Source organism: Anguilla rostrata, chromosome 7, assembly GCF_018555375.3.
Source record: "Anguilla rostrata isolate EN2019 chromosome 7, ASM1855537v3, whole genome shotgun sequence".
In the NCBI taxonomy this organism is placed as follows: Eukaryota; Metazoa; Chordata; class Actinopteri; order Anguilliformes; family Anguillidae; genus Anguilla; species Anguilla rostrata.
In genome coordinates, this window is record NC_057939.1 from 49463966 (window position 1) to 49478281 (window position 14316).

General features: G+C 45.4%; 1 protein-coding gene across 7 annotated transcripts in view; it reads right to left on the reverse strand.

The window, feature by feature from the left end:
• Positions 1-1969: 1969 nt before the first annotated feature.
• The window catches only part of LOC135259936 (ELAV-like protein 2), a 49708-nt gene continuing 37361 nt past the window's right edge, over positions 1970-14316 (reverse strand). For 6 of the 7 annotated variants that reach the window (XM_064344894.1, XM_064344895.1, XM_064344897.1 and 3 more), the window contains 4 exons: positions 13071-13224; positions 12241-12466; positions 11199-11237; positions 1970-4812 (listed from right to left, as the gene is read on the reverse strand). In XM_064344894.1, the coding sequence (XP_064200964.1) occupies positions 4482-4812; positions 11199-11237; positions 12241-12466; positions 13071-13224 (750 nt within the window). In that variant the 3' untranslated portion in view covers positions 1970-4481. The remainder of the gene's footprint in view (positions 4813-11198; positions 11238-12240; positions 12467-13070; positions 13225-14316) is intronic. The other variant, XM_064344899.1, reaches the window with a different exon arrangement.

A 14316-nucleotide genomic window follows, 5' to 3' on the forward strand; every position in this document is an offset into this window, starting at 1 on the left:
CTTCCAGCTTTTTTTAACTATCAGAAATGCTCATTCCAAACAGCTTGAGTTTCATTAGGAGCTTTCCCTTTTTTGAGGAGGAAGAGTAGAATCCTCTGGTGGAACAGAAACGTTCCAAACCCCTGGAACAGAGTGTCGTTCCTCTGCACAGTGCCAGGTTTTTCCGGACGGCTTATCAGCACCCCACACGCCCGTCCCGAGACCTGTACCCGTCCCGCTCAGCCAAACGGCGCTACCGTCTCCGGTGTGGAGCGAAGCCATCAATCAAATGCAAAACCGCCTAAAACCATTCGCCGGGGGTCCCGTTTCCGTAGTTACGTAGTTCCCCCTCCACCTACAGCACCAACACGCCACCACTGCTGAGATCCTGCTGCACCCCACACGCAGCTCAGAGACGCACGCAAACGCACCATCGCAGGTCACGTGACAGACCTAGCGACGGAAACACAAACTGCCGTTTCAAAAAGAATTAAAATAAAGAGGAGAGGAGGACAGAGGCTCGGATCCGTCGTGTTCTGAGTCTGACAATGATTGACATTCTCTGACAGCTGCAGGTGTGTGGGCCTACTGTACCTGAAGGACCGATGCCAGCCAGAAGTGTCGGTCACAAGGCGGGGGGGGGGGGGGGGATTCCAGCCAGCTGTTCTCATCTACAAACGCTCTCAAACCAGGTCAGCGCCCCGCGGCTTTTTGGATTTACGCCGTGTCATGCGTTGTGAGGTGAAGCTGTGACCAAAACAAAACTGGTGAGGGCAATAATATAAGGGAAAAAAACACTGCTCCCTTCACCAAATTACCACTGAGAACACCTAGGATACGCACTCTACCAGGGCTGGGATCAGCTCCACTTCAGTTCAGCCAATTACATTTATCAACTGATAAATCCCCACAGAACATTAGGGACATTTGTCAAATCAATGAATTTCCTCTTTAATTCCTGAACTGAAATAGTTGACTCCAACCTGTTCGTCTACTCATTATTTAATGGTTTAAAGCTGGAGACTCACCAAGAAGAAAAAAAAAAAAAGAGAAACCGACTTTTAGTCATTCAAGTGTGCAACACTCGACACTTACTGAGGTACTGACCCATTTTTCAGGTTTGGCCGGACCTAACCTAGACGTAGACAAGGCCCATCAGGTTGAAGTTCAGACGGAACAGAAGACCAAGTTATCCGAAGACAAACTGGATATTGAACAGGACATCCAACGGTTTTGGACGTCAGATGCAGCAACACATGTGCAAATGTACTAATGTAATAGCAGAACGTACGCCAGTGCTCTTTAGCTTCTCCTGACTGCAGCGGGAAGCTGAGATCGCTGTGTAGACTCTGCAGCTCGTCTCAGTGCTCAAGTATCGCAGTATGCTACCCGCTGCACAAATATATACTTAAAACTACACCAACACGCTCATCAGCACATTAAGAGCATTACCTGATTGAATATAATGATCCGTTTGTGCAGGAGAAAATGGATATGGGTAACATTTAGAAGGAGAGTGGTTCTTTTTCCAACAGTCACTTTAATTCAATGCTTGCATCGAATGTTAAGTTAAAGGAAGCAAATGCAATGGGCCTTTTATTTTCGATCTTTCTTCTTAAAACAGAGCCATAGATGGTAGTGAACTAAAGCTCCTGAATTCAGATCAAATTTCAAGGAATATGCATGAAAAGCAGTATACATTAATCAAATCTGCATTGTAAAATGTGCATGGTATTGCCGGTCTGACAAACCAAGACAAACAAGACTCAAAATGGTCAGAACTGTTGTAGGTATAACTCCAGCAGGGCCTGTGTAACGTCCCAGAGTTTCTCAGATCTGGAACGTGACAGGCTAAAACATGCATGCAGATAAACTCACGTCTGACTAGTAAAATCGTAAAGGTCACGCCCGACCTGCGCTTTCATATCCGGGTGTTCGTGTTTGTGTGAAAAGATGCGGAAAACCAAAAAGACTCCCGAAAATCTGCCGCTTCCCTTCAAGTGGTTTATTGATGTACTGAACATGAAAAAATACAAAGTATCCAAACACAAAGAAAAGAACATGTACATCCTTTTAAATACTCAACAAAAAGATATATTCTATCCCAACAGCTGTGAACTGAGTCATACTGTACATACATAACTTCAAATAAATATTTCAACCGTACATTTAGAAATTCTGAGAAGATGCACGGCGGGGCGGAGCCTCGTTCTCGTGCCGTGACATCAACGCTTCTAGAACATTCCGGGCCTGCGCCCTTTGCACCAACCCTCCCCCCTCCCTGTTCTTTCGTTCCAAACACACATTTACCTCAGCGTTCAACTGCGCAGCCGTTGGAAACATTGAGGCACGCACCGAAAACTCCCCTGCTACTCCAGAGCAGCCCACGCACCGCGACTTACCTAAATACTCAAATTTTTAACTTCTACAGTTAAAAAAAAAATTTTTTAAAAGAAAAGAAAAAAAGAAAAAGCAGTTGCAAAGATAAATATATAATGCATAGCACACTGCTCGTTATTAGGGGAAGCATGAGTATTTGTTTTGTTTATACAAAGCAGGATGTAGGTACAGTATTCAGTGCATCTAGGCTAGCCCAGCCTCCGTTTGTTCGATAAGATACGCGAGATGGTTTCAGGAGTCGCTCGAAACGCCATTTCTGATAAGCTCGCAATAAACTGCTTCATTTCTCCCCCACCCACCGTGAATTAAGCAATATACACCTTTTACATTTTTAAGACAGGTTATATGCATTACGTTTCCGTATGAAAAATGTAAGCAAATTGTTCAAAAGTGTGGTTTATATCCATTCTTTACCACATAAGTATATATTTCGTATAATATTTATATAAAACAAAACAAAACCAAAAAGTCTAGTTTCCTCAATAGCAGAAGCAAGACTATCTACATACCAAACAATCAACAAATCCAATACACTAATGCCAGTCCATGGGACAACAAATCAAGTATTTCAACTGAATGTAAACAACTTTCAGAATAAAACAGAAAACAATATAAGGCAATATATATAGATATATATAGATCTCCAAAAAAAATTATATTTTACATTAAAAAAGGAAAAAAGAAAAAACAAAACCACTTTGCAATCAAGTCCAAAAAGAGCCAAAATATAAGCTTATACTCAACATAAAAAAACAAGGACTTATTTACATAGCTCCAAGCTCAGGAGGAAATCCCCCTCCCACACTTTTACTCCACCTACCACGTTTTACTCTTTTCCACCCTCCGCTGCTGCTTTGGTAGGCTTCTAGTTCTTTTCTTTATACAAAGCAGGTAAAACCCCCTTTTATTTTCGTTTGTTTTTAATATAAGGACAAAACAATTTTAATATAGCAAGTACATCACAAAACACCATGAGCTTTGTCTGAAGGGAATCCTTAAGGAAGAACTGATTTTATTCCCCCCCATTAACCTTTTTTCTTTTTGTTTTTCTTTTTTTAATCCTCCCCCCCCAAAACTTTATAATTTGCATGCACTTTTTGCAGAATTGACCTTTGTATATACTTTTTTTGTTCTTATTTCAAAAATCATAGCCGGGTGTGAGCCGTGTGTCACATATTAAGCGGGGCGATTGGACGACCCCCCTGATAATTACAGAAACGTTATCCCCACGCTGCCGTTGATTCTAGAATCTTAAAGTAATACAAAGATCTCAAAAGGTTACCTCTTCTACGTCATAAATCGCTCCGGAAATTTCAACCGCTGCAAACCTCCTGGTAAAGTTCAAAAGCTCACAAGGTGTCATATGAAGATATTTCTCAAAGTATCCAAGTCAAAATATTTTGTTCCAGGTCCAGTAAAAAGTTTCTCCAAATTTTTTTTTGTTTTTATAAAAATAGACGCTTTTTAAACCCACATCAAAGAGGTTCTTAGCTCTTTGGCAAGGTACTGCTTTAAGAAAAGTTAGTTTTTCCCAGTAATTGTACAATAAGCAACATTATGCAGCCAACCAATAACCCAACTGATAATACAACACCAAAATATTACAAAATCAACCAAAATGTAAACAAGAGCGTCAATACAAAATAAATACTGTTAATCACTTAAGAAGCAAATGCACTCGAGGCAAATCAAGACACTGAGAAAAATACAAAAGAAATCACCACACAAAGGCTTACGAGACTTACGCTTTCAAAAGCAGATAAGCAACAAAACAACATAAAACCTTATCTTCAACATTTTTAAAAGGTCCTCCAGTAAAGATGGCAATAGAACGCAACATTGCAGGTACAAAAGAAACCTGCAGTATTTCCTCCTATTCAAACGTAAAATATATTAAGAAGTTTCAAAGACTAGCAATAAAAAAAAAAAACGAGAAAGGAAAACAAAATCACATTGTTGGACGCTAAATATTAATTCTCATTTCCCTTCGTAACACTGATTTACAAAGACTTTTTTTTATTAATGTATAAAGTTAACGTCAAGTTTTGATTTTTTTTTCTGCGTTTCAGTAGAACTCTGTAGAAAGGATCTGAGAGGAGACTTTAGGCTTTGTGCGTTTTGTTGGTTTTGAAGGAGACCTGCAAAACTCTGTCCCCGAGGCGGTATCCGTTGAGGCTGGCGATGGCCATGGCCGCCTCGTCATAGTTTGTCATGGTGACGAAGCCGAAGCCCTTGCACTTGTTGGTGTTGAAGTCGCGGATCACCTTGACGTTGGTGACGGCTCCGAAGGGCCCGAACATCTGCCACAGGATGCTCTCGTCGGCGTCCGGCGCCAGGTTGTACACGAAGATGCACCAGCCCGTGCCCGCGTGGCCCGGGATGTTGATGCCCGCCAGGCTGGTCACCCCGTCGATGGCCATCGGAGAAAACCTGCTGGAGAACGCACGGGAGACCCGGGTCAGCGCGCCACGTTCGCTCACACACGCTCACTCACACACACACACATACGCACGCACGCACGCCGCACACGCCGCACACACGCACACACATGCACACGGGACAAACACGTATGCAGCATGCTTAAATTTATTTAAACAGGCCCCGAATCTTGCCTGAGGAGGACCAGTGTGGGTGGCCTGATGCTAAAACACCTCATTCAAATATGTTTAGACACTCACATATTTCTGCAGATTGCTAGCCATTTTAAGGGAAAGGTCCACCTTCGGCATTATCACTAGCAATCTGCAGAAATATGCAAGTTTCTAAACATAATTATTTACTCAAGGTCTAATGCACACAGACACACAAGTACACATGCACGTACACACTAAAAATGTGCAAAAAGAAACCCATTTCATTGAAGAGATGAAATAAAAAAAAATCCTGAAAGAACAATGAATGGACAACAATGAATTCCCTGAAGATTGACTTGGAAGACAAAAAATTGGATTGTTCAAACGCAAAAAATAGAATATTTTTTAATAAAAAGGAGGTTGATATTCATGTCAAAGCAGGTACAGTGAGGTTATGAAAGCTCTCAGCACTGCAGTCTGTCGACCTAGAGCTGACTGCAGCTCCACCCTGCACTGCCGTAGCCAACGCTAGCCAGCCAGAGCTAGCCAGCCAGCTCACGCCAACAAATCACTGCAGCTCAACAGGAAAATAAATGAGCAACTAAAAAATAAATAAATAAATGCAAGCTTGAAATGCTGATCAATAACATTCTCTTACTCTAATAATGTTCTCTTACTGCCAGCAAATACTCAGCGTCAGAGCAGTAAGTCTGCATGCAATGATGCCAAACCTCCAATGGCCATTCATTTCTAATCATGTTTTTTATTTTTATTTTTTTAAGGCCTGCTTACTTACTTTTACCCCCAAACTAAACTAAACTGTGCAGCTGAAAGTAATAAGAGTGAACCTAACAGAGAAATAAAATGGTTATATTTCTCACAGACAGAACTCCGCTGCAGAAGCTTCGCTACGGTAGTAATGTGATCAGCCCCAGTACCCAACAGCTAGTGTCAAATCTCAGTGGTGCAAGACCAGCAGGAGGGGCAAGGAGACCGGACCCAGCCCAAACCGAAAAACAGGGGCTTTGAATAAATTTAATTCTCATATAGTAAAAGTACACCCACATTTATAATAATTTGACTTCATAATTCCAGAAAGGAATCAGAGAAAAATCATCCCAACCTCATCTTGAAAGAGATGTGTGAGCGGGTTACAGACAATGAGAATCGAGCGCTGTGAAGTCTCATTTCCCTGTCCAGTATACACGGGGAGAACACTCTACTCTGCTACATGTACCGATGCTGTTATCAGAGTGTCCCGCTGACTGCAACTGGACATGGGGACGGGTGCTGAGCTTGCGGCTGCCTCCGCAGATTCGCCTCCCGTCCGTCTGCAGCGGCGTCTCGGGACGGCTGTAACGGGACGCGTCTGCCCAGGACGGGACAGGGCTCACTTCCACCCGTCTCACCGCCACTTAAAAACTCTGCCCAATCAGCCCAGCAAGCTGTGACGTTCAGTCCCGGTGTCCAAACTCGCAGGCAAAGCCAGACCCAAAAGCCCCCACCGACCCGGCCATCTCACGTGTGGAGAGAGAAAGGGATCGAGCGGCCTGGAAAAAGCTGAGAATGTCAGTGGTGCCTGTCCTTAAACCCAAGCCTGCAGGTACGCAAGGATAAGAGTGCACTAAAGCACTGAACTGATGCAGCCTCCTCACAGCAAACAAAGGCAGGTGAGCCAAGGACTCACTCTGTACCCATCACACCCCCCTCCCCCCATCCTCACTCTCAATTCTCACCTTAACAGGATATTTTGGGCTGGGAGGCAATAATGAGTCACCTCCAAAGCTCGCACCTGAATTACCTGGCTCCACACCTGAGTTTGAGTCACCTCCTTTAACGCAGCTCTGGTCTTTATCAGTCAGGCATTCATTATGACCCGATACCAGGCTGCAGCACAGCCGCGAATGGCAATTATACGCTGGAAGCAACAACAACTGAATGACAAGGTTAGATTAACCGACGACTGATGCAGCAAAATGGCCGTGGGCAGGGGATACAAATAAAAGGTCAGCAGATCGGCTGAGCCATTTGAAATATGTTGCGTATTGTGTATTGCGAACAGACAGATGCCTTTCATGGTAGAATACAGTAGCGGCTTAAAAACAGCTAAATATATACTGCTGGAGCTCGCGCTGTAGGCTGACCTGGCGACCTGGACCAGAGCACGCGGCAGCGCTTACAGAAATAACAGTGCTGACGGCTTGCAGGTAAGCAGCAGGTAAACAGAGCACTCTGGCACCGCAGACTCGCTCTGCCTGCTGGCTGCCCACCAAGCACAGGCCCGCGTCGTCTTCGTCCTACGCCTTCCTCCGCACGCACGGCCCCCAGTAACGCAGGAGAGGTGTGACAATCCTCCAGAAACCCTGACCATGAACGGCTGCCAGTTTCATGCAAACATGAACTTTTCCCCCCCATCAAAAAATGGCCCTGACCCCCGCCAGGGAGTCTCGAATTTCAGCACTCCAGGTGGATCTGGGAGCTTATTTTAGCTGAAAAGGCCTGGTGTGAAACAGCCAGGCAAGGCATATGAAGTTAGCCTGGCTGCTTGCAGGAGGCTGCAGCCTTGCAAGGTAAGGGTCAGCACAGTATTATCAAAACAGCAAATGTGTTCAGGGACCCTGATCACAATGGAGTAGCACTCCTCTGTGCTTTTAAACCCTGTAGAGTCACACATGTTTGATTAGAATGTTCTTATCTGAACATTCCAATGCTGATGTCACAATCACTGCTGGTGACCTAAAGCCATGGAGTTCTAGAACACTGAATTTTTTTTTGGGGGGGATGACTATTCAAATAAAAAATAAAAAATCTACTCCTCAAAGGATTAATAAGGTCAAGTTCTGGGCCATTAACCACAGTCAGCGCAGCCAGAAAGTAGCAAGTACAGTTCACATGCCAAACATGAACTTATGAAGGACACCAGGCAGTGTAGCTGACAACCATCTTGCTGGCTAAAAAGCAACCAAAGGAGTTTTCAGTCAGGAAGCTAAGCTTGGGCAAAGGAAGTGTAACTAGAAATGGTTAAAACTAGACCGAACTGACAGTTTTGAAACATCAGTGTCAAGCGCATTCAGCACTGAAGTATCAGTGCGGGCACAGGAATGATGGATGACAGAAATGGCAGGTGCGTCTGAAGCCAGAAACCCGAACGGTGGACAGGCTGGACAGCCGCCAGGCCGAAGAGGCGGCCTCTGCTACCTGCACAGGAGACGGGGTGCATACGTGCGCCCCAACACTCGCGACAGATGGCCTTGAAAGTGACACCCTGTTTCCTTCCGGAGAACTGGCGCCACAAAAATATTCATAAATAAATGATTCACGAGAACCAGTTTAAAGAGCTAAACTTTGCAGCCATACATGCACCTTCATGCTAAACTTGTACAAAAGCCCAGGTTTTACATCCCTGCAAAGCCTGCACATCAAACATACAGTAGTTGAATGTCAATGGGCTGAAGGGCCCACTCAGTGTAGTACCTACTTCAGACAAGTGCAGCACATGCATGATTACATACTTGATTTCCACAGATTAACAGGTATAGAAAGTACACTTAGGAAAACGTGAAACACTGCTGAAAAAGTATCTCGTTGAGAACACATTATGACACGTACCGCAATATCTGCAAGCGTTAAATCAATTACCACCTGCACATATTACGATTACGACATACACTGAGATACACGTTTAGCTATGTTTGCCCAGAAAAGTCCACTGCAGTACATTTAATTTCCAAAAGGGCAGGGTAGTGCATTTTAATGGGCAACTTAAATCTTAAAATATGAGGGGGGAGAACAAAGGGCATGTTTAGCTGTGTGCCGAGCGGTTGCATCGTCTGCGCTGTTGCCTGTCCTCATTCTCCAGTGTTACTGAAGAGTCGGCAAGTTTTCCTTCAAGGTGTGAGGTCACAAGCACATGATCAGAATGTTCTTAACTGAACATTCTAATGCTGATGTCACAATGGGCTATTGCGAAGAATTCTCTCCAATGGGTTAATGCTGTCATTCTGCTGCACGAACAGCAGCACCAAACACAGAATTTACACCGAGCCGCACGACAAGGTACAAAATCCCATGGCTTTCGCTTAGAAAAATAAAAAGCCAACTATTTACGAGGAAGGAATGAAATTAGCAGACTGCCTCTTGACACAGACCGCGCTAGCGCTAGCAGGAGACGCACACATCAAAGTGGCGTCCTCTTTCCGCTGCTTGCGTCGCCACCTTTGAAATCCCAAAATACCATCTGCTGCCCCAATTAAGTGCATCTGCTTTACACGGGCACGCTTAAAAATATTATTATATAATCCCGTAACTCTTTCAAGTGTCACACTTCTAACAATACCAAATAGTTATAATGCCAACCAATGGATTTCACAGAAATGTTGTGCCTCAGACTCAGACACGGAGGTATAGTGGTTAGCACTGTCGCCTCAGCAAGAAGGTTGTGGGTTCGAATCTCGGCTTGTGGCCTTTCTGTGTAGAGTTTGCATGTTCTCCCCGTGTTCGCGTGGGTTTACTCCTAGGTACTCCGGTTTTCTCCCACACTGAAAGACATGCATGTTAGGTGGGCTCCTTGAACAAGGCACTGGCCTCAGAACTGGAGTTGGTCCCCGGGCGCTGCACAAGAGAGGCAGCTGCCCACTGCTCCTAGGTAACTAAGGATGGGTCAAATGCAGAGGACAAATTACCCCACGGGGTTCAATAAAGTATCTCTTCTTCTTAACTGAAGAGCAGCAATGGTCTCCTGCACATTCAAGAAGACTGCAAACACAGATCATAGTGCCTGTGTTGGCTGGTGGACACGCTGAATGGGGTGAAAGTGAATGAAAATAGCGCTTCGCTAGGCTAGCGTTTACGAGCCGGCGAGGCAGTCGCAGCTCTCAGCCTGACTCACTGCTGGAACGCTACCTTCTCTACACTTCCGCAGGGTTTGGCATTTAAAGCTGGGGAAAAAAAATATTGTGGGCTGCGATAGGTGTGCTGTCAGAAGCTAATAATAGGTGCGATCCATCCTTGATCTTAACAGCCCAAAAACCGGCAAAAAGTTATCCAAGTAAAAAAGTTATCCGGAGAAAGTTTTGGTAAAATATATAGCCGAACGTACAGGATGGATTCCGGTAATGTAAGTTGGAATGGAGTAAGCGCATATGCAGACCAAGGAATTTACGAGTTTCCTTGTGTTTACCCCTTTCCTTCCCCCCTCCCTAAGAATTTTATGGCTGCATTATTCAAACAGCTAATTATACAAGCGTCCCAAGGTCCAGTAACAGGTAGCTTTCCATATGCAGCACTTTACCACAACTCAATCATTCAAGCTAATGATTGCATTAAATATTGATGAGGTATCCGTACTCACTTAAGAGGCCTTGTCAAAATTGTAAGCCCCATCTTCACTCGTTTATTTGCCGATGGCATACCCTTATTAAAACCAGATACGGGTAGACCATCCGAGTTTCACCTCCAAATGCCAACATACAGTGAGCCCCAGTAGGGCAACATTTAGGTGACACGGGTGAGGAAGTGTTTGAAAGGTCAGTTATTTCAGAGAGACATCAACGGTAATGACCCCGTGTGGTCAAACACTAAGCTTTGTGTTGAGCTAGCACACACCTACAGTGTACAATAGTCGCATCTGATAGTGGGGCCTAATCGGACCAGCACTGACAATAGCAAGCAGGGTCAAAAAAAGAACGTAAATTTAAAACAGGGATTTTCCCATTTAAAGTCATGAATGTAAGCTTTAAAATGACGGCTTGCATGAGGAAAAGGCCTCTCTGGAAGTTCTTTGGGCGTTGAAAGGTGCAGGGTTAAGAGGAACTGTTCCCAAAACTTTTTTTTCCCCCCCAAAAGTTGCATTTTCAAACGACTTCACATACATTATGGAAAATCACTTTATAACTGCTGAAGTCAACATGGAATCCATCTAGCCCCACTGAATTCTTACTGGTGACATTTATGGGTAAAATACATATTTAATACTTTGCGACCTAAAATAGGAAATGATTAGAAATACATTTTTTACCTCAGTTGGGTTGCTCCTAAAAGCTGCAGCTTAAATTATGCACATTTGTACGAGACTGCACTTCACAAAACTCTCAAAATGAAACGGGTTTCGGTCTCGCAAAAACGACAGAAGAATGCGTTGGCGGTAAAAAGGTGGAATGAGACCGCTTCGCATGCACACACAGAACAATCCAGACTGCGCCAAAAACTCCACACACACTCACAGTAACATCCGTAATGTATAGTTACCTCTTTACTCCATAAGCCATGTTTAAGAGATTATCCAACCTGAAAAGGACATAAAACACATGCAGGGCATTAGCTGAAAGTAGTTTCAGACACATGAACACTGGACATGAAGACATCACAAATGACTTAAATGTTCCACTCGGGATTAAAGTGAACTGCTGGACTTCCAAAAGAAAATGCTGTTCTTTCATAGTCTGCTGTAAAATGGCACAGATTCAAAGCATCTGACCAGAAGCTAATAATTTGAGACAAATAAAAACCCTTTCAATTAGCATAATGAAATGCATTGGAATTAGCTTTGATCAAATTTAGCAAAAAAACAGCCTGCAGAAATTTAAAGTTAGTTTAATTATTCAATATTTTGTGTATTGGAGTGTTCTTTCATCACAAGGGACAAAAAGAATCTTTTAAAAAGCCAAAATCGTGCAGATAAAAGGTTTTCGTGCCATGGTGATTGCAATGTGTGCTTGGCAACGTGTGCCCTGTTTCACAAAACAGTTACTCCCTTACATTTTATTTTGCTACAATTTTCCAAACAAGCCTGAGGAACCAAATCCAAACACAAGGCGCAGGTAAAAAGGGGTGTATAAACACACACACACACAATGCATGCGTGCACACACACACACACATCCTGATCTACTGTGGCAGAGAATACAATCGCCTGCCAGGGCCCGTGTGCGAAGCGGGCGCTAACAGCTGCCGCTGTATGGGAGCTGTCCGCACACTTCCTGCCGTGTTCCCGCCTAAACGGCTCCCGCTCAGTCTGCTTACTCCGCACTTTCTGGGCTGACAGCGCGCTGTCAACAAAGTCACCCGAACGGCACCGTCTCCGCCACACCGGCGCTTCAAACTGCAACCTGACGACGGGCTGAGCTTATACCTGTCAGTACGGCTTCACCATAACCTCTCTGCTACGGGAGGGGGGGGGGGGGTGGGGGCGGGAGGAAAGGGGGGTTGGGGGGGAGCTCAGCCTGGTCTCCCGCTCGGCTCGAGGAGACGGGGGGAGGTTTCACGACGGGTTTTTGTTTGTTTTTTTTACCTGAAACGCTGAGCCTGCTGAGCGAGAGGTCCAGGATACCTTCTATTGGGCGACTGGTAGAGCTGCGACAGCAGCGCCTGGCTGGTCTTCTGGCTCGGGTTGTTGGCGAACTTGACGGTGATGGGCTCCGTGGCGCCCGGCGGCTTCTGCCCGTTCAGGCCCTTGATGGCTTCTTCCGCTTCGATTCGCCGGTCGAACCGGATGAACCCCACCCCCCTGGAGACACCTGAGAAGATCAGACATTCCTAATTCATTTAAAGGCGTTAAAAGTCCCCAGTCGAGCCAGTCAAAACGTTGGGGGCATTAAGACGGGAGAGTGAAGCTTCATTAACCCCGTAATGGGTGGGGCTACAGTAAACTGGCAGCAAATTATCTGTTTGAACCAATCGTAATGCTTTGCTTTCCACAACAACTCGCTACGACTGGTTCAAATCACCGAGTGATCGATGTCAAGCGGTAGCTCCACCCCTTTTGAAATCCCTTTCTTCCACCACTGGCATCAAGGGAATCTCTGTCCACACGTACACCATTCTACTGCACCTTTCTTTCCCCAGTCACTACCTGCTGTTTTTCAGTTCTCTGCAATGGACCAAATGTACCAACACAAATGAAATAAATAACTGCACTGCTATTACTCAATTATGAAAGTACTTATTTTTATCAAGCTAGCTGGAAAGTAATGGTCAGGCAATTCATTAGATGAGATTTAAATATAAAATAACCAGGACTTCTGCAATTGTTTTTATTATAATGAACAGCAATATATATATATATGGGGGTGGTTGTGCAACACACTGGCGTCGGGTCGGGGTCTGGCTCCGCCCACTCACCGGTCACCTGGTCCACCAGGATGCGAGAGGTAATGATGCGCCCGTACTGGGAGAAGAGCTGCTCCAGCTCCTTCTGAGTCATGGTCTTGGGCAGGCCGCTGACGTACAGGTTAGCGTCTCGGATGGAAGCCGAGCTCGGGCGGGCGTAGGAGACCTGGGGGGGGGGGGGGGGTAAAGGTCAACCGCCACGCGTGCACTCTGAATAGATAAATGCCCCACGTGACCCCTGCAGGGACGGAGCAGAGAGAAGTTTAGCATTTAAAAGGCCGGTGCTAACAGGCGGAGAGGCGCGGGGCGGGCCGGTTCAAAAAGGCCCGTTTGTTTCGTCTGAGGAGGAACGCCGTCCAAATTAAAAAGCGGCGAGGGCGGACGAGGCCCCTCCCCTGGGCCTGCGGGCCCTGGAAAAGGGGAAAGCCAATTTGGACAGGAGCCGCGGTGCTGATTACCAAACGCTGCTGCCAACAGCGCACAGGGGCGTGTGCACCAGCCGCCTTCTGCTGTCAATCACATGCAAATGAGGAAAACAGGACGGGAGGAAAAAAAGGGGAAGTGTGATAAATGTGTGTGCTGACTGGGGGGGGGGGGGGGTGGAGCCAGGGAAATATAATACCCCCATAACCTTTGCATGTTTACCTTGGACTGTGAGGTCAGGTCATTTTAGCTGTACTAAAAGCTACTGCGGTCAAATAAGGTTCAACCATGTTTTAAAATGTTTTCAGTTAACATAAAACAGCAGTAGACATTGGAAATGGCACTCAGGATAGACATGATAGACTGGGGGAGATCTGAAACGGGCCAATCGCATCCATGGAAATTTCTATTTCCATTCTGGGCAATCAGGCATTGGTTTAAGTGAGATAATCAGGCTTCCTTCTCTCAATCACCACAGGCTTGAAAGTGCATTAGATCGGTTAAAATCTCCCTAAAATTAGAACTGCCGGTTTTAGAGAACAAACAGTTGGCTCTCTCAAAATAAATACATTAATCAGCTCTAGTAAACTTGAAAAAGCTTAATGGCCGACTGACACACAATTCAGGAGTCCGTGGACTCCAATTGTAACCAAGACAACTCCACCCCAAGGGCTGTTTTATTCCGCACAGAGCAGCGGGTCGATCTCCACGCTCCGTGCTCTTAAAGTCCCATCTCTGGCTGCGCTGAAGGTCACGCGGCGCAGTATAAAAAGGGGCTCAGCGTTCTCCCCGCCCCAAATCGCTGCGCCGGCGCATTCTGATCCCCCCCGTTTAC